The sequence below is a fragment of the Citrus clementina genome, unplaced genomic scaffold (genome assembly GCF_000493195.1).
Source record: "Citrus clementina cultivar Clemenules unplaced genomic scaffold, Citrus_clementina_v1.0 scaffold_5, whole genome shotgun sequence".
Taxonomy (NCBI): domain Eukaryota; kingdom Viridiplantae; phylum Streptophyta; class Magnoliopsida; order Sapindales; family Rutaceae; genus Citrus; species Citrus x clementina.
This window is the reverse complement of record NW_006262201.1, coordinates 20,210,183-20,234,100: the sequence shown is the minus strand read 5'-3', so window position 1 is coordinate 20,234,100 and position 23,918 is coordinate 20,210,183. Positions and strand designations below refer to the sequence as shown.

The window sequence follows — 23,918 nt, the reverse complement described above, 5'->3', positions numbered from 1 at the left end:
ATCTTAATTATATAACATTATTTTTTAAATAAGTTAAAGATAAAATTGATATGTATGTATGTATGTTTTCGGGTTCGGATTTATCATTTTTAGTTAAATTTTAAATTTATGATTTTATACCCAATTTCTCATTCGGTAAAGGAACATGGTCGATTTTTATAAACTAATTTAAAGAAAAATGATAGGTTTATGATTTTATTAATATATATTATAATTATTAATAATAATAATTTTTGAATAAATAATCATTGTAATTAAAATATAAAATAATAATTATGATAATAATTTATTAAGTACTTTTTAGTAATTTGTTACAATCTAACTTATTTCGAAACCAATTCCAAGATAAAATAAACACATCAATGGAATTCCAGTCTATTCCGATTTGGATTTTTGTAAGTCAAGTAAACCATTCCCCATTTCGACTAGTGACAAATAAACATAACATTATATATATATATAGATAATAAATTTATAGAAGAGTTTATATGATAAATAAAAATAAAAATCAAGATGCAAACATATATATATGCAAGGAAGACTCGTCTCAACTTTTAGTTTAATTGACTTGACCTGAATTTTCTGGCCTTTGACTCGAATTTAATGGTTAGGCTCGGGCCTAAATATTAGAGCCCAATTAAATTCATATCAGGGTTCGAAATAGACTAAAATCGAAATAACGAATTAGAATTAGAATAAATTGAACTACAAGAATCAGAATCAAAATGAAATATATTCTCATTGATGTATTTATTTTATCTTAGAATCGGAATGGGTTGTTGTAAGTTGCTAAATTGCCCTCTATTACTTATTGTCCCAAGTATTATTTGTATATATTATAATAATAATAATAGTAGTAGTAAGAATAAAAATGATAATAATAAAACTAAAAAATAATAATCGTAATGACAATAATAGTAAATTAAAACAATAAAAATAAATAAATTTTCATGATAATGATGATGATGATGAAATTGATGAAAATAATAATAATCAAAATAAAAAATAATAACAATATTAATGACATTAATGATAGTAGTAATAATAAACAATAATTAAAATAATAAATTTAATAATAGTAATAAATTTAATGATAGCATTTTTTATTTTTAGAAACATTATTTAATGTCATCAAATTCATTCTCTGAGCTTTAAAAAACTCAAATTATGTTCCGACATTAACAAAATTTGCTTACTTTGAGATCAAGTGAATGTGAGGACCAAATCTAGCTGATGCGAAATGTTTGGACAAGTAGCAAAATCATAGCCATTACTGCAAAATATGTGCAAAAATGGGATTGCGGCTGTTCAAAGTCGGTGACACTGATCGTGAGCCGTCCAGTGATTCATTATTATTATTAAATAATAAAGGATTTATTTGCGAATAATACAAAATTTGTCGGTATTTCAATTGATTTTGTAGAGACCAAAATATAAAAGTAGCCGAATTTGATTGAAGACAATTTAGGAATTATAAAAATTTAATTGGGATAAATAGGTAGCTTCAGAAATCAGAGTTTGATTCCTAACCCCCTTTGGGAGCAGTGGTGGATTTAGAAAAATAATTTACCGGGGACTAAAAATTAGATAATCGTAAAATATGAAAAAAAATTTTTGAATATATAAAATATTTGCTAATACATTTGTAATTATTCTCTATGCATTTTCATATTTTAAAAATGTTATGCAATAGACTCAATATTAATATTATTAAATTTATTATTTCCTATATAAACAACCAAACTATCATTTATCCCATCCGATTCCAAAGATGATTCTTCACGAGTTTCATTAATAAAAACGTTCGCTCTACTATTATTATAGAAACTGGAAGAATTAATCATATTTTTGAGAATATAAAATATTTTGGGTGGTAGACAATCATTATTTTTAATTAAAATATAAAATTTTATAATTCTTAAAAGTTAAAGTTTAAATTTTATAGGGGTCTATAATTTATAGTGATTATTTTAATAAATTTAATAGGGGCTAATTAGAAAAAACTAAATATTTTTCTCTTTTAATTTTAGAATTTTTTTGGCCACTGGGGGCTTGACAAGCTGCATCCATCCCTGTTTGGGAGTTAAATCTATGGGAATTATTCCCAAATTTGTGGGAACCACATGATTCCGATTCTCACTCTTATTTTGTGAAGTGAACATTGTTAATTATTTCGATTCCTAATTCTGATTTCCCAATCTAAGAAGTAAACAATCCTAAAAGAGAACCTTGAACTTCGACTCTTATTATTAAAAAAAAAAAAAAATCAACTCGACTATCATTAAAAAAAAAATCATTAACGCTTAGTGGGTTTGTTAATAATATAGGGATTTGAACATATGATCATATAATTGACGAAACACATTCAGCAGAACAAAAATAAGAATTATTGATTTAAAAAAAATTTTAAAAATAATAATAAAGTGTAAAAGCAAAGAATTTTATTCGAAATCACCAAACTGAAAAAAAATGCTATTTTTCTATCCTCTCTTTTCTTGGTAGTGAAAATGGTAATAGAATATTGCCTCATTTGTTGGAAAATATTGCCTCATAAGTAATATCCTTCCTTTCATCCTTTGCTAGCTAGAAATATTGGTTTGAAGAAATGAGCTCTTCAAGTACAAATTTCTTTTGTATATTTTAATTGAGACTTGAAACTCTCTCTTCTATGTTTCAGTTGTGGGGTCCTATTCACCAGTAATTTGAACTTCAGTGCATGAGTGCAGTGAAAAAATAAAAAATAAATCAAAGCCATATAGTACTGTATTATTGGCAAAAAGTGGAGAGAACAATGTTGTAATATAATTGGAAATGGGGTCAATATACTATTATTCAAACAAAGTGCACATTGCCAAACATTTTTCCCGTGTTTGGTTGCGTGCAAGCCTCGGTAGGTGCTAGTTGTTCCCATCTTCCTAAATAAATATGCATGTTGGGGGGGGGGGGGGGGGGGGGGGGGGGTCCCGATCATTTGATCATTTCATCCCTCTAGCTAAGATTATGAATAAAAAAATATCTTGAAATATATGGCTTTTAGCAATGAAAGTGAAATAGAATTTTGATTGGATTCTTGTGGACATGAAAAGGAACTTGAGAATTTATGTACAGATACATTGGGATTGGGAAGAAAAAGCTTAATATTTTGCGCATGCTATTGTAATTTTAAAAGCTCTTTTGTTTATGAAATCCAGCTACGGTTCTTTTGGGTCACACAGTAGGTAGACTCATATTCAAAAACTTCATTGTACATTTTGTCATTTCTCTTTCTTTCTGCACATATGAGTTTTAGCGTTAATTTTTTCTTCTTCTTCTTTTGTCCATAAAATAGTAAAAAAAGAAGCCCACTTAAATTTTACGATTTAATCTTGTGTAAACTTTTCTTCTTGTTAGCGTGTCCAGCATTGTAAGCAAGGACAACCCATTAGTGTCTCTACATAATTTTATCTAATTTCCCTCAAAATTATTAATTAAATCAAGTCGGTAAACAACTTTTCTTCTGCAAATTATTAAGAAAGAATTCAAATGAGGTAAAAATAGCTTTTAGTATTTTTGGCAAACTATATATTTGATATGCATATATTAATATTTCTTCTTTAAACAAAAAATTGGTAGATTGCATTAGAAGGTCCGAGAAAGAACAATATTACATCGCCACATTGGAATCAAATACAACATTTACAATAACCGAAGAGTCGAGCCTCGATTACGACAATTTGTAATTATACCATACATATTCATCTTCACAACAAAAAAATTAAATATACCCCAATCTTTTGAAAACACAAAGAATATACTCCAAAATATAGGGCTAAATTTTCAACTCAATTTGGTGACTAATGAATAATGATAAGTGCGTAGAAAATAACATATATAAATAATGTGAAAAGGAATACAGATATTAAAAACAATCCAGTTAAAATTTAATTAAAAATTTTATTGCATCCCATTATATGAGAAGCAAAGAAATTTATTTGTCCTACCTCTAAGCAAATCCTAAGAAGAATAATAGCGTGAAACATAACCAAGCTCTGGAGTTTGATTATGCTGGCAGTTTCCTTTGCTCTGCTTATTTCTGTTACATTTTTTCTTTCATAAAGATATGATATGGTAGACATATAGCTAGATATTATCAGTACTACTTAATTTTATTTTAAATTTTTAAAGAGTGCATGTGATGGTTTTGAATTAGCATAAGCACACGGTTGTCCTTGATTGTAACGCTTGAAACATTTGTGCAATGGAAATAATCTTGAGAAATTAGTAGTGTAAAAAAATAAATAAATAAATAAAATAATTGCATAATAGAAAGTATGAACTAGTGAACCTTCCTTGTATCGCTGCTTTTGTGGCCCATACCTTTTCTCCCTGTTGATGCAATTTTGACCCTTGCTGATATCACTTAGCTTGGTCATTATTACGTTGGTTTTGCTGATGTTGCAAACTTGCAGTGCTGTCTTTACTATTTAGGGTTATTTTTACATACTTCCCCTGAGGTTTCATGTAATAATAGTTTAACAGAAAGTATGGTGGTATTATTACATCCCTCCCCTGCCGTTAGTATTCCTGTCAGTTGACTGTTTATGAGCCAAGAAAATGACAAAAATACCCCATTAATCCCGGCTAGTATTTGGCATTTAAGGTAAAAACAATTAAAAAATGCTTCCCCAACCAATTCAACACCTTCATCCCATCCTCAAACGCAGCGGGGAACTGATTCTCCGGCGCCAACCTTTACCCAACCACCACAACAATCACATCACAGAGCCTTGCGATTCCCCCACTCACCCACCCGCTACCGTGGAACTGCAACATTACTGGTAGTTTCCTCCTATTCACATCCACCAGCACATACCCCCTGTGCACATTCGTGGTGGCTAAATGAATTCTTTATTTAAAGGGGGGAGGGGTTAAAAAAAAAAAAGGGAAGATCGAAGCAATGATTTCTAGAAGGAAACGCCACACCGTCTTATTTGAATATTGAAAAAAGCAATAGCAACTAAACCCACAAACAAAACAATTTTGCTATAGTGCTGCTAGTGGATACTAGCTATTTTTCACTAAGAAAATTTTGAAGCCTCAAGTGGAAATGGTCCCCATCGTGGCCCCCATCGTGGTCCCCATCGTACTCTTTTTCCACGCTTCTTAATTCTGCATCCCATTTCCCCCTCCTATTTCCCATTCAAACTCATCGCTTCCTCGTCGGCACTGCCGTGGCCGCTGTAGCTGGTTCTCTGATACTCCTCTTTCCTCACAGCCACCGCCGCATTCGGGAAGCCGTAGCTGTTCCTCCACAGATGAAGCAGGTCGCGTGGTAGGTCCGCCTCTGCATTCTTCGAGTTCGCGCGCGGTTTAGGTTTTGATTGCGGCTGGAGTCAGGCTCGGGATGGTTTAGTGCAAACTTGGGGAGAAAAATGTGGACTGAGGGCAGCGTAAAAGGATCGATGTGGATATCCTTAGTGGCAACGCCTTCGATGAAAGAAAGATTGGGAGCGGAAACAAATTCCTTGCATCGGGTTGTGACTCCAAAATGATCGGATTCGTCGAGCGGAGATTGGATTCGGTTTTGTAATCAGGGCTTCAATAGAACTTGAAGAACACACCAACTGGGAAATTGTACCTCTAAGCCATTAAGGGGTATTTTCGTCATTTTTCGGCTCATAAACGGTCTACTGACAGAAATACTAATAGCAGGGGAGGGATGTAATAATACCATCATACTTTTTATTAAATTGTTATTACGTGAAACCTCAGGGGAGGTAAGTAAAAATAACCCTTACTATTTACTGCTTCTTTTATTCTCCTTAATTGTGGCTACCAATACTATACCGGGACTTTAAGGCCTGCATGGTAGAGGGGCTCAATATTAAGCGCCCCTCGTTGTTTGGCTGCCAGCAGCTAAACCAACCGTTTTAACTTAAAAGAGTAATCGGTTGCTCCATTTATTGACAACTTAATTTAAAATTATAATTAAAATAAAATATTTATGATTTATATAATTTTTAAAAAATAATAAAAAAGGATGATTATAGAAAAAATGAAACAAATATTTTATATAATCAGTATTATTAAAAATAAAATAAAATTTATATCTGCAAAAAGATAGAAGTGCAATTCATGTCTTATAATTTTTGTCTCGTGTTTAACATCTAAAAGGATCATGTATTTTATTTCATGTTTTATATCATAAATTCTAAATACACACAAAATTTTCTTTTCCCTCTCATGTCATTTTGCCATTCAAGTTTCAGGTCAAACTTTTCAAATTTCATGACTAGCGTTTTGTTTTTCATGTTTTAACATACTCATGTTTTCTGTTTCATATTTATCTTAAGTAAAATGTTTCATATTTATAATTTTATGTTTGACGTAGGATATTCCAAATATCCTAAAACTTTTTCTTTTTTACCCCCATTTCATGTTGGCATTCAAGTTTCACATAGTAAACTATTAATCTCATCTCATAAGGTTTTATGTCGATTAATAGTATCATGTTCTCATTATTAGTTTTACACAATAATTTGCTTCAAGATTTTAGGTAAGTTTTAATTCCATATTGGATGGTGGTGGTTTCAAGTATAATTATTAAATTTAAAATTTTTTGCTTAAGGTTTTACGATATAAATTTTGGGTAAAAATTATATGTTTAATGGCGGTAGTTTCATATTTACTGCTATTAATTTCCGCACTATTACTCACAAGTTATACAAGGGACATGATAACTGAATTTCTAGTCTTCTCAAATTACTTGATTTAATTATAAATTTAATCTTATCCGTTAGGTTTCATATTACTGAATCCAATGGTAAGCATCTACCTCTACATCACATACATACCTGCACGGTAGCCATGCCCTATAAGTCAGCGGTGAGCTCCCATTTCTACTTTCTCCTAAATAAATTTGAACTATAATGTGAGAGAGCATGTAATAAAGATGAACACACTTAAGTAAATAATTTATATGCCTAGATAGAAGTGATAGTTCTCCAGAGCTTTAATTTGTTGGTAGACCCCCTGGGGGGACAGTTTAGGGCTTCCATTCAGTGGAATTACGTACCTTGCTTTTCATATTTTGTCCTTCTTTTGATTTTGTATTGCCAACCCGTTGCTTTTTTAATTTGTTATTTGGGTCATTCTATAATACCATAATTAAAATTACGGTTTCAATATCGTAATAGACGTAAACCATTAGATTGAATGAAAAATCTCTACCATTAATCATAAATAAATAGGTAAGTAATCAGTAATTATATTTTTTTGTTCACGTTAGAGGTTACATTTATTAGTCTTATGTGTGATTCACAAATTTAATGTGTTATTTGACACTTAATGTCAATTTATAAGTTTTATGTCATTTTTCTAAGTTTTTATTTTGTTTATAATTTCTTGTTTCAATTTACTGCTCCAACATTAATTTACCCATTTTTTTCAATTTATTAGTCCTATACGTAGTTTGCATTTTTTTTTTATTTCATTTCACAATTAATGTCAATTTTCAAGTTTTATGTCATTTTTCTAAGTTTTTTTTTTACAATTCCAAAGACCAATTTACTACTCCAACACCAATCTACTCATTTTTCATTTAATTTACTAGTCCTATGTGCGGTCTATAATTTTTTTTTATTTCATACTTAATATCAATTTATAAGTTTTATATTATTTTTAATTTTTTGTCTTTTTTATAATTTCTTCTTCTAATTTACCACTCCAACATTATTTTACCATTTTTTGCCTCAATTGACTAGTTTTATGCGCGTTTACAAATTTCTTGTTTCATTTCAAACTTAATGTTAATTTACAAGTTTTATGTCATTTTTCTAAATTTTTATTTTGTTTATAATTTCTTTTTTCAATTTACTGCTCCAACATTAATTTACTCATTTTTCCTTCAATTTACTAGTCCTATATGTAGTTTACAAATTTTTTTATTTCATTTCACACTTAATGTAAATTTTCAAGTTTTATATAATTTTTCTAAGTTTTTGTTTTTTTGTTTACAATTCGAAAGACTAATTTACTACTCCAACATTAATCTATCTATTTTTCATTTAATTTACTAATCCTATGTATGGTTTATAATTTTTTTATTTAATTTCACACTTAATATCAAATTTACAAGTTTTATGTTATTTTTTTAATTTTTTATCTTTTTTATAATTTCTTGTTCTAATTTACGACTCCAACATCAATTTACCACTTTTTGCTTCAATTTACTAGTCCTCTTTTTGCTTCAATTTACTAGTCCTCTTTTTGCTTCAATTTACTAGTCCTATGCGTGATTTATAAATTTTTTGTTTCATTTCACACTTAATATCAATTTTTAAGTTTTATGTCATTTTTCTGAGTTCTTATTTTATTTACAATTTCTTATTCCAATTTACAACTCCAATATTAATTATTTACCTTTTTTTCCCATCAATTTACTAGTCTTATACCCGGTTTACAAACTTTTTGTTTCATTTCAAACTTAATGTCAATTTATAAGTTTTATGTTATTTTTCTAAGTTTTTGTTTTGTTTACAATTTCTTGTTCCTATTTATTACTTCAACATTAATTTGCCCATTTTCCTTCAATTTATTAGTCCTGTGTGTGGTGTATATATTTTTTGTTTTATTTCACACCTAATGTCGACTCATAAGTTTTAGGTCATTTTTCTAAGTTTTTTTTTTTTTTTTTTTTTACAATTCCAACAAATACTTACCAACAATCAAACACATAATATTTACTATCAGAAGACTTACAATGAAAGGCTGATTTTTCCTTAAAATTTCATTTTGTTGGTTCACATCATCGATCTCCTTGAAGTTAGTCTCGTTACCCTTATCCACAATTTTAGCCATTTTCAAGTTGACCACAAGAACCTGTACATGAAGAGATTAGACACAACAAGAAAAAAAAAGGTTTACATGAAACTACCATCATCAACTTTATTCAAGACATTTACCTATTTTCAAGTTTAAACAAACAAGCTTCTGCAGTCGTTTCTAAAAAATAAAATAGAAAAAAATTTGAACCAAGCTAAAGATGACTATATTTGAAACAAGCTTCTGCAGTCATTTAAAATGCGGACTTGCATCTAAACATGACTCATATATAATAAGCTAAGTAAAAAACTATATTGAAAAATATCGATCCATCAAAACTTTTCCCAACTATAAGCATTTTTTTCCCTTAGGGTTAATTTAATGGTAACAAAAGACACTTAAAATAACCAAAACATTCCACAAGAAATGTCCAAAGCTCACAATTCTGGATCCTGTAAAAATATTTCGCAAATAAACATTTCAATCCAAAATTCAATCCCCCCAAGCAAGAATTAGGAACACCTTTTCTGAAAAATCAAGCTAGCATTTGCTTCCAGAATAACCATTTACAGCATTAGTTATAATAAGGCTCTACCAGTTAGTTGACTTCACAATAGTAACTTAAAAACGGTGACAACTCACAATATACGTAATGTGTTCTGTCAGAGCTATGCTGTGCAGGTTACAGTTCGTAATGAAAATCTAACCTGTAACATTTGTGCTAAAGTATTGGTCAAAGTAGGCTTGGCATGAAGCAAGAATTGAGCTAGCAAACTCTAAAAGCATCACAATCTTTGTTGTCATCTTTACCACTTTTCTAAAATTTTTCTGCAACTTCACCTAATTCTCTGTCATTGCAATTAAATTTGAGACGACAATTCACTTCCAGTTTGAGAATTGTGGTCCCTTATACTTAATTTATTTGCTCGATTTATATTTGGTTTGTTCATCATCCCCAGTACAAAGAAAAATAGGATATAACAACAAGAATATAGCCACCTTCACAAGATGATTGTTGTGAAATCCACTTTTTGGCAACGCGCTTAATACATGCGCTGTTAAAAATTATTAGAAGTACAGATTTTACAACATGAAAACAGAAAATAAGGGTATGGCTCATGATCTATGATTGAGTTCAGGGCTGGCTTTAGAGTATATGGGACTTTAGGCAAAAATTTTTTGTGGGGCCTTTTTTTATTTTGCAATTTTAATATTTAAAGAAATATAAGACTAAAAAATTCATTCGACTTTTAACTCTTGAATTTTAATAGTAATAAAAAATATCTTAAAAATTTTCAAAAACCAAACCTAAAAAAAAACCAAGAAGATATCTTTTTTACTTCCATTAAAATATTACAAAAATAAACAAACAAATACATAAAAACAATATTATTTTCAAATAGAATATTTAGAATAGTAGAAAGTTGAGATGATGAATTGATTATCAAATAATAAATATGCACATTGTATTTTAAGAAACTAATTTTTTCTTTTTTAAATGAATCAATGAATGTAATAATTCTCTTCGTAAAAAAAAAGAGCAAGAAATCTATTTATTTATTGATTTTTTATATTACAAGGTTTTAATGGAAATTAAAAGGAATATTAAAAGTCAAAGAATTTAATTTTTTAGGAAACTTAAAAGGTAAAAAAATTATTTTTTTTTTGAAAAACTAATAATGAATGAATTAATGGCTAAACAATTTTATTAATTATATCTCTTGAACATTAAGGTTACCAAATACTGATTTTCTGTTAAAAAATAATAATTCTTAGTTGTGATTTAACTGTTAATTATAAAGATGTCTAATAGGCTTTTCTACAATACATAATTTTTTTAAAAAAGGATGATTATTAATTAAATAACTATTAAGAAATACTAAAAAAAAATGAGGCATTCAAAAAATATAAGGTCTTAGGTAATCGCTTTGTTCGCCTATGCTTAAAGTCACCCCTGATTGAGTTGGTGGGTTGAGTAAATATATAGCTTCTAAACTTTTATCTTTGATGGTTCTAGTTTAATATCAAGAATGCCATTAAATTTGGGACATGTTTCAAGCAAGAACTTATTGTTAATACCTTTAGTATTAGAAGTATAGATTTTCTTGACCTCCTATAAGTTTTTAATTTTCTAATTGTGAGTTTTTATTTCATACACGCATGCATAGAACACGCTAAATAATTATTGATAATGGTCCTTTTCTTGTAAAAAAGTTTTAATATTAATTCCCTTCCTCTGATAAAAAATTTCAACTTCAATTCAATTTTCGCTCAATTTTCAGAAATTGATAATTCAAGAGACTGAGAGAGAGATAAATCATAGAATAAAAGAACTTTTTGTTATTTTTATTTTTTAATAATGGTAAATTCAGAAATAAACGAGTAATTGAAAACTAAGGACATGAAATAAATACATGGGATCAAATATCACTACTCTCACAAAACTGTTTTGGCATGAGCAGTGCAACAAATATACACGATACATAGAATTTACTACTCGTTACACAACAATGAGTCATACAATTCATGTATCAACCTAATTTAACTGAGGATATTTTAATAATTATATGGGTTAAGCATATGTAGATAATTTCAAACTAATGTGGCATGTGGAGATAATTAAATAATCACAGTCACACTAAAAGGCTAAAATCAAGGGATTTGTCTCCTATAGTCAATGATAATCTTCGAGGGGGAATAATCCCTATCTTGTAGGGGAAAGATTCATGCTATATCTATCTCCTTAAGGAATTTTAAAGTAACTCTAAGATCATATGTCAACTATATAATAAATAAATGATATTATGACATGTGAGTATTTATTTTTAAGAACATACCTCCTCTTGAAGCCATAAGAATTAAGATTCTGTCCTATTTAGAAAACAATCTCTGCATATCCTCAAAAACCATCATTCATTTATCCTCTAGCCTCAGGTACATGATTCCTCCATTTTGTATTTTATTACGAGTTTCTGAAACTTAAATCTCTTTTTTATTTGCTTTTTTTGGTGTTTATATGTTAATTTACATCAGATACTGAAATTTTCTTATTTTCTCTGTTTAATCTTTCGATTTTCATTTTTCAAAGATTTGCCATGTAATGTAATGATTTATATAACGGAAACTTATGAATTTTTTTTTTTGGGATATCAGATTGCAAGTAAATTGAGTTGGAGCAGAAGGTATGCTGCCAAAAACATTAAATTTAGACAATGTATGGGTGCAAATTTCTTAGTTTCATAAACTGTTTGTAAATGTTCATTTTAAGAAATTAAAATGTACATGGGTTTGCAGGCAGTTTATAAATGTGTGTGTGTGTATTCTTGTCACCTGAGAAATGCACATAGTCAAATTTTGTGCAAATTTTAATGTATTTGTAAATGCATAAGTCAAGTGAAGTATATATTAAGAATAATGAAGTCATACCTATAAGAACTGTTAATTTTTAGGAAAGTAAAATTTAATATAAGTTAATTATACCTTTACATAGAAAGAAAATATTTCGTTTAAGAAAATTAGAACTAAAGATACAAGTAAATATGCAAGCAAATTAAGAATTCAAGAGATTAAGGCTACCGGGATTTAAGAATCTACCACACAATTCAACTTAACAATTATTTAATTATTAATCAATTCCTAATTTTAAAAAGACAAATCGAAATCAATTTATGTCTACTTATAAATATAACAATTAAGTCCAATAAATTGAATTTCATTTAGCCATGAGCCCATTAATAATAAATCAAAATAATATTTGGCTTTTCTCCAATTTGATTTCTTTAAGCACAATTTATTCCATAATATTCAATAAAATAAATTAATCATCTAAAAATATAAATAAAAGAGACTAACTAATATAAAAATAGAGAGGAAATATGTTAATATATTATGCCCATCACCAATTAAACTTGGTACTAATTGTTACATCGAATTATTGAATTAATTTGCAAGAAAAGGAAACCTAGCCTAATTGATTGGTAGAAGGAAAAATAAAAGAATTTTTAACAAAGAAGGGAAAAATAAAAGAAATTTTCAAAAAAAAGAAGCTAGCCTAAACGACCCTGTTACTTATTCTCTCATTGATTCCATTACGGTGCTGCAGCCCACTTTGACGTTTGAGTATCGTTTCTTTGTTTAGGTAAACCAATATAATAATGCGGCATTCCATTGCCTATTTCTCCCCTACATATTCAGCTACAGTTTCTGCTGCTGGGCCTCACCCTGAGGCAGTGGTTGTTCGATTGTCGACTCTTATAATTTATTTTATCTTTTCTTTTAATTTTTCCCCACAAATAGGGCAATAACAAGCACACAGATATCCCTCCTTGCACTATGATGCAATTAGTAACTTGGCAATTGGAACAAGTTATAGAAATTGTAATATCAAATGTTATTTTAAAAAAAAAAAAAGATTTTGAGGATTTCTACCACTGCACCTTCTAATGGGCTAAACAGTGCTACAAGTATAATTCCTTTCTCTCGTACACAGAACCCACCATATTACTATAGGTGAGAACTTTTTTAAAACAATATAAACTTCACTCTTGTTAATTCATGAGCACAAAGACTCTATTTATATAAGCATTTAAAACATGAAAAAGAAAATAATAAATTGATATGAGCGAATAATGATATATTAACAAAGATTGAGTCAATCAATCTTTATGTTAATTAACAATCAGTTTTTCTTAATCACTAATTGAGACAGAAAAAATCAATTATTAACTGATTGTTTTGAATATTCTATCAATAATACTTCATTCTTATCAATAGGGAATAAGGTTACTATGCAATATGTAAGTATTGAGATTCAAGGGCTTTATTTTATATAATGGATAAGTTAGGATTCATTCATCCTATCACTTACTCTCTTTTTGAGATCATTGGAGGATAAGAATAGAGGATTCAATTGAATCACTTTTGCTTATTGTGATTTTGTTTACTCATTAGCCTTGCTAGCATGCTAGTAAAGCAACACTTTGCAACTGTTCCATGGCGTTTTGAATTTGTTAATTTGGATGTCTCATGACCTTGAAATTTAGGATGTGTTTGGTACCATTTTTTATTGAACATTTTTTATTTTATAAAAATAATTTAAAAAAAAGCGTTTGGTAGGAGTGTTTCATAGCGATAATAAGAAATTGTCGAGAATGAAATATTTTCATTCTTTAACTTTTCTTAACAAATGTAGAAAGCACATTATTAGCGTTATCTGAATTTTGTTTTATATCTTGTATACATTAAATGTATGGGGACCATACTTTTGTGACTTTTGTAATCTTTTTCTGTGAAAAAAAATTGTAGGCCCAAAAGTATTAAATACAAACATGAAACTTACATGATCAATACACGGTAGATTTTGTTATGTTTATGCATAAATAAAATAATAATTAATTTTTGTTGAAATAATCATGGATATTATATAAATTAGTATATAATATTTTATTTAATAAAACTTTGAAATAATATAAAAAATAAAACTACTCATAATTTGATACCAATAATTATGACATTATTTTACTTGTTTATTCAATTTTAGCAAAAATATATAAAATAACGAAAAGATAAATCTAAAATTTATAAATATAATTTAACTATTCTAAAATAATTTTTTATAAAAATTATAGTAAAACACATTTTCACTATTTATATTTTTCAGATAAACTTCCAAATACATTTTCATTTTTACCAAAAACTAATCCTGCTTATTTTCTAAACAAAATTCAAAAACACCGAAACGATACCAAACACACCTTTGTTTTTGAGATTATTTTGTGTTTCTTTTATTAATTTAATAAAAAAATATTGTGAATGGGGCAAATTGTCATTTGGCAAATAATCTCAGATTTTCTATATTAAGGGTGCGTTTGGGATTGAAGTGCTGTAGCTTTTAAGCTACAGTTGCTGTGAAAAAAAAGCTGTAATTATGAAACAAAAGTTAATAATATACAGTAAATATAAATTTTAAATAATAATTTTGATAAAATTATTAAAGATATAATAAATTTTATATTATACAAGTGAAAAATCATATCAACATAGCTTAAAAGCTACAGCAGTTGGTGTTTACCAAACACTTTAGTGCTGTAGCTTTTAAGCTACAGCTGCCCAACCTCAATCCCAAACGCACCCTAAGACCATATCATGAAAATCGGAAACAAATTAATCTGGTTTTTTTTTTCTCCTTTTGCATAAGTAATGAAAGTTTTTGAGTTGGAGACAGCCTGCAGAAGCCACCAAAAAATAAAGAAAAATAGCAGAGCATATTTCTAGGCTAATAGCCAGCTGTGAGAGTTGATCATCAAATTCATCTCTTGCTTTATAAAGCAAATTGCAGCGTGCGACGTGGTCCATTGAATTATTGAATTGAACGGTAGGACAACCAACAAATTAAATGCTGCGTTTTGAGGAAAAGAACTAAAGAAGCTCAAATTATTGATTAATTAATTTTACAAGAAATTTTCTGCTCTCTTTGATTCCATTACGGTATTGCTGCAGCTAGATTTAAAGTTACAATATTCTATTAATGAATAAGAATATATAATGTTGCAACAAGGCGTTCACACATGCAATTTTGTGATCAGTATTGGAAAAGCTCTCTTTGTAAGTGGCCCTTTCATGTCTTTCACTACCTGGTTGAGTTGGGTTATTGCATTTATTTGATTTTTTTTTTGAAAAAGAATTATCACTTAACCCAAAGCCGAGCCCACTTCTTGTTGCTTATTCTTTATCGGCTTCAATTACTAATAACAAATTATCACTCCATTTAAATTCTAACCACTAATTTTATATTTGACTACACCTTTAAAAATAAAATAAAATAAAAAACCACTAACTTTTGTGTTTGTTCAAAATTCTTTTTCCCAAAATAGAAAATATGCTTTCCTTTTTCCTCCTTTTTGTCCTTTTCATGGGACTAAATCTCGTCTAAGCATAGTTTAATAATAATAATAAAATTATTGTAATATAATTTTCATATTTTACTTTCTGGGTTCAGAATTTCGGGCACTAACCAAACAAAATGTGATTAATGTCTAGTTTTTTCGTGGAAACTCCTTCGGTGGTTATCTTCTCCTTGCAGTAATAACTGTAAAATTATTACAAAAGCAAAGAAAACTACATATAACATTCTTTTTCTCTGTCTCTCTCTCTCTCTATACAGTAGAGTGGTCTCTTTTAATTAAGAGAGAGTTGAAGAAGAGTCATAAGTTTCTCATCTTGGCTTATTGACTGAAAATTCACGTTGCTGTTCTTGAAAATTTTGAGATCTGGTTTTGTGTTGATTTGGAGATGGGGAGCCCAGAAGATTTTGCATAGAAAAGGTGGTCGTGGATCATATTTCTTTTTGTTTTTGACACAATTTCCATGCTTCAACTACACGCATTGTCACTTCCTTTGTTAATAAAGTGACAAATATATTCGTCTGCTCAAATGAAATATCTTCTGCTGGCTATCAAACCTGGGCTTAAGCCTTTTCTTTATGATTTTTTTTTATATTTTTTTGATATACTTTTCTCTATGATTTTGATCTCAAGCTTATGTATGGGATTTACAAGGCATCCTCTTTTGAGCCGAAAGCTTGTGCCATGGCCTTTATTGCTCAGGTTAAGTTCTATAGTTGTTTATCACTTTAATAAATTTAGCCACATCTTTGTGCTGACAACCTTTGATCGGTTTAATGTCCACGGGGATTGTCTTCCTCTCCCTGAAAGCGTATTCAATAAGGCTATTAAGAAAAATTATGATGAAAAACACAAGTTCAAAATTGAGCTTACTCCCAGACAGGTAGAAATTTTGTATTTCCTTCAGTGGTTTGGTGACCATTTCATCTTACATCCTTGAATTCATAATATTTCAAGCTTCTTCCATGAATTTATGATATTTTAAAATTTTCTTTTCAGGTTAGGAAGCTCTCAGAACTTTTCCGACCTGTTGCAGCCCATGCAACTGCATTACCTATTCTCACTGCTTCCCTGCCAAGAGCTTAAAATAGGGAAGTTTATGCACTTGTAAGAGAGTCAAACCGGGAAATATTTGCTAGAGATCCATATTCTAATGCTAGTTCTAGGAGATGTAATGGAATTTCTCCTGGAAGGGCAATCATGTATTGTATATTTAAAGGATCTGCACTAAGAGAGGAAGTTCCCCTTGATATATACATTACTGGAAAAGAGTATCGTGCTTCTGGTCTTTAGAGAGAGAGGAAGAGCCTGGCTTCTAATTCACACTGATGCTTCTTTAGACAGGTACCAGAGAGGCCATGAAAGAGGGCAACAACACCTTCTAAGATACCCATATTCCATATATGGTGACACCATCACTCTATCCAAGGGACTTGCTCCTGCTGATCCTCTGTACTTGGCTGAGAGAGATTATCAGACTTATTATGTGGGTTCCAGACATGAACAGCTATTCAGAGTTTTCCCCTGTAGCTACAGCCTTCGATTCCTACAAGCTATTATGGTGCTTCATCTTTGGACCCATATCTGCCACCTCCAAGGAGAGAAGACATGCCCTCAGGTTCCTACTCTGCTGCTGGATTGAGGGTGACTTACAGAACTGATCCCTTAAGAAGGGGAGAGAATGATGAAGCTGATGGGTAAACTATTGTATGCCACAAGCGGTCTATCAAACTACAACAGGCGATACCCCTATGAAGTGCCCAAGCCGGAATTGGCAGCCGCATGTGTATCATTAAGGTACTCCTTTTCCCGTCCATCTCTGTCTTACTGATGACCGGTGTTTGAGTGTTTCAACTGTTCATTCTCTGTACCGTTTGTTTCTCCTTTACCAAATTTCTTTCTGTATTTTGAGTCTAAAAGCATAATTGTCGACAGTTTGCCTGCTTTCAAGTATATTTCAAATCTTTCAAACCATTTAGCTTTATCCAGAAACTTATGACTTTACAGAAAGTATTTGTTTCATTGTATCACTGATGGTCAGGCCATAAAATTAGTTGAATGATGGTATCAAGCGCTTTGCTAATCCAACTTTGATCGGTCGCATATTCATGTGCCAGATATTCACATGGCGCGCGAGAGTTCCTAAGCCACTTTATAGGACCTGCAATTGTCTTAAACAAGCATCTTCTTAAATTATTTTAATTCCTAATTTCTCAGGCTGAAGTAGTGTTCTGTACTATTGAGTTTTTTCATGCCCCATATTCTGAAAATTGAAAATTAATATTAGTTTACTTTCCTCCTGAAGATTGAAAATTTATATAGTTAATTTTCAAATTGAGTATGCTATTTTAAACGTAGCATCCATCTCCTTTAAGGCTATAACCTTTTAAAAACAATATAAATTTCACTCTTGTTATTTGACGAGTACAAAATTTGACGAGTACAAAGACTCAATTTATATAAGCATTTAAAACATGAAAAAAATGATAAAATTGATATGAGTGAATAATGATAGATTAAGTGATTAACAAAGATTGAGTTAGTCAATTTTTATGCTAATTAACAATCAACTTTTCTTAATCACTAATTCAGACGAAAACAATGAATTATTAATTGATTGTGTTGAATATTCTATTAATATTACTTCATTCTTATCAATAAGGAATAAGGTTACCATGCAATATGTAAGTATTGAGTTTCAGGGGTTTTATTTATATTGTTGACAAGTTAGGGCTCATTCATCCAATCACGTACCCTCTTTTTGAGATTATTAGAGGATAAGAATAGAGGACTTTAGCTTATTGTGATTTTGTTTACTCATTAACCTTGCTAGCATGCTAGTAAAGCAACACTTTGCAACTGCTCCGTGGCGTTTTGAATTTGTTAATTTGGATGTCCCGTGACCTTGAAATTTAAAATATGCTTGGTATCATTTTTTATTGAATATTTTTTATTTTATAAAAATAATTAAATAGAAAATGCGTTTGGTAGGAGTGTTTCATAGCGATAATAAGACATTGTCGAGAATAGAATATTTCAATTCTTTAACTTTTCTGAACAAATGTAGAAAACACATTATTAACGTTATCTGAATTTTGTTTTCTATCTTGTATACATTAAATGTATGCCCGTATGGGGACCATACTTTTGTGACTTCTGTAATCTTTTTCTGTGAAAAAAAAATTGTGGGCTCAAAAATATTAATACAAACATAAGACTTACCATGATAAATACATGGTAGATTTTGTTATGTTTATGCAATAAATAAAATAATAATTAATTTTTGTTGAAATAATCATGGATATTCTATAAATTATTGTAGAATATTTTATTTAATAAAACTTTGAAATAATATAAAAAATAAAACTACTCATAATTTGATATCAATATTAATTATTACATTATTTTACTTGTTTATTCAATTTTTGCAAAAATATATAAAATAACAAAAAGATAAATCTAAAATGTTATACATATAGTTTAACTATTCTAAAATAATTTTTATAAAAATTATATCAAAACACATTTTCACTACTTATATTTTCTAGATAAACTACCAAACGTATTTTCATTTTCACCAAAAATTAATCCTTCTTATTTTCTAAACGAAATTCAAAAACAATAAAACAATACAAAATGCACCTTTATTTTTTAGATTATTTTATGTTTCTTTTATTAAATTAATGAAAAGTGTTGTGAATGGGAGTGAGCAATTTGGGTTCAGTTTGCTGCACAAATTTTACCATATTTTTTTTCCAAAACAAACCACACTGATAAGATTAAAAATATTATTGTCAGTTTATCAATGCGCAATAAATTAATTAATTACGTGAGTAATGAGTAAAGGTCGCTATGGCTTTGGCTGGGTGGAAGTTAAAGGTTAATTCACATACTTGAATTAAACAAACATCAAAATGATCACCTTTTTTTTAAAAAAAAGAAAAACTTTGGGATATTGGCATTTGGCAGTACATATCACATGCATTGGCAGAAGGAGAAGAATTTAATTTTCTATTATCATTTTTATACTTTTTCTTTTCTCTCATAGGTTATTCTTTTGCTTTATTCTCCATTTGTGCAGTAATTAATCTTTATTTCGCATAATTCATGTGATAAAAAATTGTATCATATTTTATTATGAATGTAGTGCGCTAACGTTTAGAAAATACTTTTTATTTATCAATTTTCTCCTTTTTTTTTTTAAGTAATCATGGTTGACAATTACTCTTCAGGATTGTTATTTTGTACTAATAAAAGAGGTTTATTTGATTGTCTTAAGTAGTGTAATTATTAAATTTTTAGACTCAAAATTTGCTACTTAAAACTCATCTTATTAATTGTGGCTGATCTGCTTTAAGTATAGTTCTATATATCTCATTATTCCGACCCTTTTTTTTGGCTTTTGTTGATTCAAAATGGCAAAAAATATTCTCTTTGTTTCTCTCTCTCTAGGCGATTCTTCTCATATATAATAACAAAACGTGTCCCTTGTTTTTCTTAAATTACAAAGTTCAAAAAAGTAGAGATGAACAATGCTCCAATATTTTTGGAAATGGTCGCAATGGCATGCCTCTCAAATAATTAAAGCAGGACCACGGAATCTCTCAGTTAATGATAATGATGGCGCTAATTAAATATAAAAAAGTTAAATTAACAAAAAAAAAAATTCACGTTGCTGTTCTTGAAAATTTTGAGATCTGGTTTTGCGTTGATTTGGAGATGGGGAGCCCAGAAGGTTTTGCATAGAAAAGGTGGTCGTGGTTCATATTTCTTTTTGTTTTTGATTTTTATTCGCATGGAACGGGCTTTAATTTCCACGCTTCAACTACACTCATTGTCGCTTACTTCCTTTGAATGAGCGTTGATTTTTTTCCGTCCTCTGGTACGAGTGCAGCTGTGTGCAGGAGCTGTGATCCGGCTGACTGCTTCTGCCAATGGGAGACGCAGCGTGATTGAAGAGGCTTCTGCCCTCAAAATTCAATCCGTCTTCTGTGCTTATCTGGTCTGTAACACTTCAAACGACAAAGGAAGTAAGTGACCGTGTTACTAGCACTTCTGTACAGTGTCTTATCTTTAAATGAAGCTCCGCCCTCTTTGATCTCTGGATTCAATCTGTCTCTCACAGATGTGCTCTTTGGCGTGGGACTTCCCTTGCAGTCTCCCATTCTGCAAATTGATCGTGAATATAGGAAGGATGATTCATCTGTTCATGGGTTATCTGAAACGATTGTTGGTTGGAACCGGGTCGAACCCGACCCGCGAATGTGACCCGACCGGTCCTCCCATTTCCTGCTACCACTCCGGCCAAGGTTGTTACCGATCGGAAGCTCTTGAGCCGCTGGTTATCTCCATGCCATCCTTGCCGCCGGAAAACGCCCGGGAAGCCGTCGATTGAACCCTCGAAAGTCGCGGGAATCGCCGCCCCGATTCACCGTGATTTCGCCGGCTTCCGATGACGCCACCACTTGGGTTTTGTTCCTCACCTTGCCCTCTGCCTTCTCCAACCATCCATTGCCGCCGGGGACGTCGATTTCTCGTTGATCGGCCTTTGAAGGATTCCCGGCTTTGGGAGCTAGATTCCGGTGCCATTGCCGCGCGTGGGATTTCACCACCTCCACTGTTGGACTCAGCTCGGCCAGAAGTGCATAACCTGAGCTTCCCGTCGCCGTCGATAATTCCGGTGACCGTTGACCGGTAGGGTATTTCGGTAATTTCACACTTTTGAGGGTAATTTTGTAATTTTAGATTTTATGGGTATTTTAGTAATTGTCGAAATTTTATGATTTTATGAGACGGTAGATGATTTGACATGAATTTTAAGATTCTTCCGCTGCAAGTTGCGTAAAATATTTTAATTTCGAGGCTTGAATTTTTATGAACTGTAAAAGGATTATTATTATTATTATTATTATTATTTTTGAGCTCCTATCAGTAAGATTCGCCCTGTGGAGGTCGGGGCGGGTCGCTACAGCCGTGCTATTGTTTTTCTAGTGTTTGTGGCAAGAAATTGTTTGCATTGCTGATTTCGTGCTTGGTAGTTGCATGTGGAGTTTTGACAGTTGAGATTGAACATGTTGATGTTGCCACAATGGAGAAGCTTGAACAACAAGGAGTTGACTGTCAACCTAAAGCCTCTACTATTCGGATAATCCAAGTATGATTTTCTTCATTTATCCAACAGTTTGGCTTCATGATAATGTTTTGCTTCGAGCATTCACAGAGTCCTCTTGTATTGTTGACAGCTATTTCTATGAATTTTCTACTAATTTTACCCTAAATTTTACTTCTTTCCAGTGTTTATTCTTGCTTTTTTGATGTTAAAGATAAACTCTGTTCTGATCTTCATTTGTGGATTCTGTTTTACAGGATAAATATATTCAGAAGGTTCATTTTTCTCCGCATGGCATACCGCTTCCAGAGTTTATGGAGGTTGGCTTTTATTAATAACACTTCCATACTTCCTTTGGGCATATCTGAATCCGATTATTATCGAGAGAAATTTAGTTTCAGATTTTGATTTATTGTTCTTAATATGACTGATTCAGGTAAATGATCTTGAAAGTGCTAGGAGAGCAGGTAAACAATTTGGCTATCCTCTTATGGTTAAGAGCAAAAGTTTAGCCTATGATGGGCGTGGGAATGCTGTTGCAAAGAGTGAAGAGGAGCTGTCTTCCGCGATAACTGGTAAATGCTCATTTAAAGATAACTGTCTGAATTTGATATAGATGGTTTCGTTGCAATTCAGTAGGCATCTTTACTTGCACTTTTTACCTCATCTTGATAGCTGTTGTACCTAGGTATTGGTATCCAAATGGTATGCTTGTAGAAATATATTGTAATTTTCTTATAATAAATTTCTTTTTTTGTTGTTTTAATATCATCTGCCCCACTTAGAAAAACACTACCATAGGCTGAAGGTTGTGTTGCACGTCAGTGTTAGGTAGCAATTGTTTTGTCTAAAGATAGTATACCTTCAATTAATTTTCTAGTTTGTCTTTGCTTGTCCTCAGTTTCTGAAATCTGTCTAAAGATGCATTACTGTTACTTTAAGTCTAGTCATTCCAATCCTGTCCAAGTTTTCATTTCTTCTACATGTTAGCAATCTTTTATATCTATTTTTCTTATTGTTGCTGTATTACATAAGTTTTTGTTTGGTTTGATTTACAAAACGTTGGTAACTTATTTGTCTTACGGATGGTGTTACTTGGTTTCTAGCTTTGTGGTTTCGATTTTGCATAAAATTTGGCGTCTGGTGGTATAGGTGTATAATCTGAATTAGTGGATGGTTCTTTTTCTCAGTGATTTTAAACTCTCATTTTTCCTATTTTTCAGCTCTTGGAGGATTTGATCGTAGTTTATATATTGAGAAATGGGCACCCTTTGTCAAGGTCAATGTCTAACATGCTCACTTAATTGTTGCTTCAGATCTTTTTCATCTTCAATAAATTCTCAACCCACAATCCTTTACTTTGCACCTTAAATTATTTGTTGGTTAAAATGTAAATATTATTTTTTTACTGTCATCTATGTGACTACAGTTACCTTATATGTGCATAAGAAACTACTTCAAAAAATTCAGAACAGGGTTTGATAGTCATTTTCCTCCTGAAATAGGATTATTTTATCATTTGCAAAATTCACCGTAGTACTAGCATTGGTGTCTATCATATAATGTTGCACTACTAGTAGAGCCACTTGTGTAATTCAAGTTCGTTAGGTTTTTCTATTAGGATATTATATTACTATGAGCTATGAGCTGTTTCATTGTTAGATCTATGGACATGCTGGAAAATAACATTCTGGTATTCAAAAATCATGTCGTTAGTTGCTGTTATCACCCAAAATATTTCAGTTTTGCTTCCTTTTTTATTGTTAACAAGGTCAGCTACCTCCTGAGAATCTGTCTCAATAATAACTGATGCCAAATTTGCCTCTTTGGCCGCTTGAAGCCTCCATTATGTAGCCTCTGCTTTTTGCAAACGACACAATACATCTTAGCCTTGAAGGATTAGTTGCAGATGCCACAATTCTTCATTCATCATCTCTGATAACAACTCCTAAACCTGCTGTCTTAGCTTCAGCATCTATAGCAGCATCCACATTGACTTTAAAGCTTCTATTTTTGTTTTGTTGGGGGGGGGGGGGGGGGGAAACCCCTTGTGTTTTCCCCTTGGCTTTTGGGTTTTCCACCTGGGGTTTCCCCCCCTGCCTTTC

The 23,918-nt window shown here is 30.8% G+C and overlaps 1 protein-coding gene across 7 annotated transcripts in view; it reads left to right on the top strand.

The window, feature by feature from the left end:
- The first annotated feature begins 15,816 nt into the window (after window positions 1–15,816).
- LOC18040291 (phosphoribosylaminoimidazole carboxylase, chloroplastic) overlaps window positions 15,817–23,918 on the top strand; it is a 13,608-nt gene continuing 5,506 nt past the window's right edge. Inside the window, exons 1-8 of one of the 7 annotated variants that reach the window (XM_024184029.1) lie at window positions 15,940–16,124; window positions 16,338–16,406; window positions 16,515–16,587; window positions 16,704–17,501; window positions 20,599–21,858; window positions 22,071–22,133; window positions 22,250–22,388; window positions 23,037–23,184. In XM_024184029.1, coding sequence (XP_024039797.1) covers window positions 21,793–21,858; window positions 22,071–22,133; window positions 22,250–22,388; window positions 23,037–23,104 — 336 coding nt within the window. In that variant the 5' untranslated portion in view covers window positions 15,940–16,124; window positions 16,338–16,406; window positions 16,515–16,587; window positions 16,704–17,501; window positions 20,599–21,792 and the 3' untranslated portion in view covers window positions 23,105–23,184. The other 6 variants (XM_024184032.1, XM_024184031.1, XM_024184030.1 and 3 more) reach the window with 6 other exon arrangements.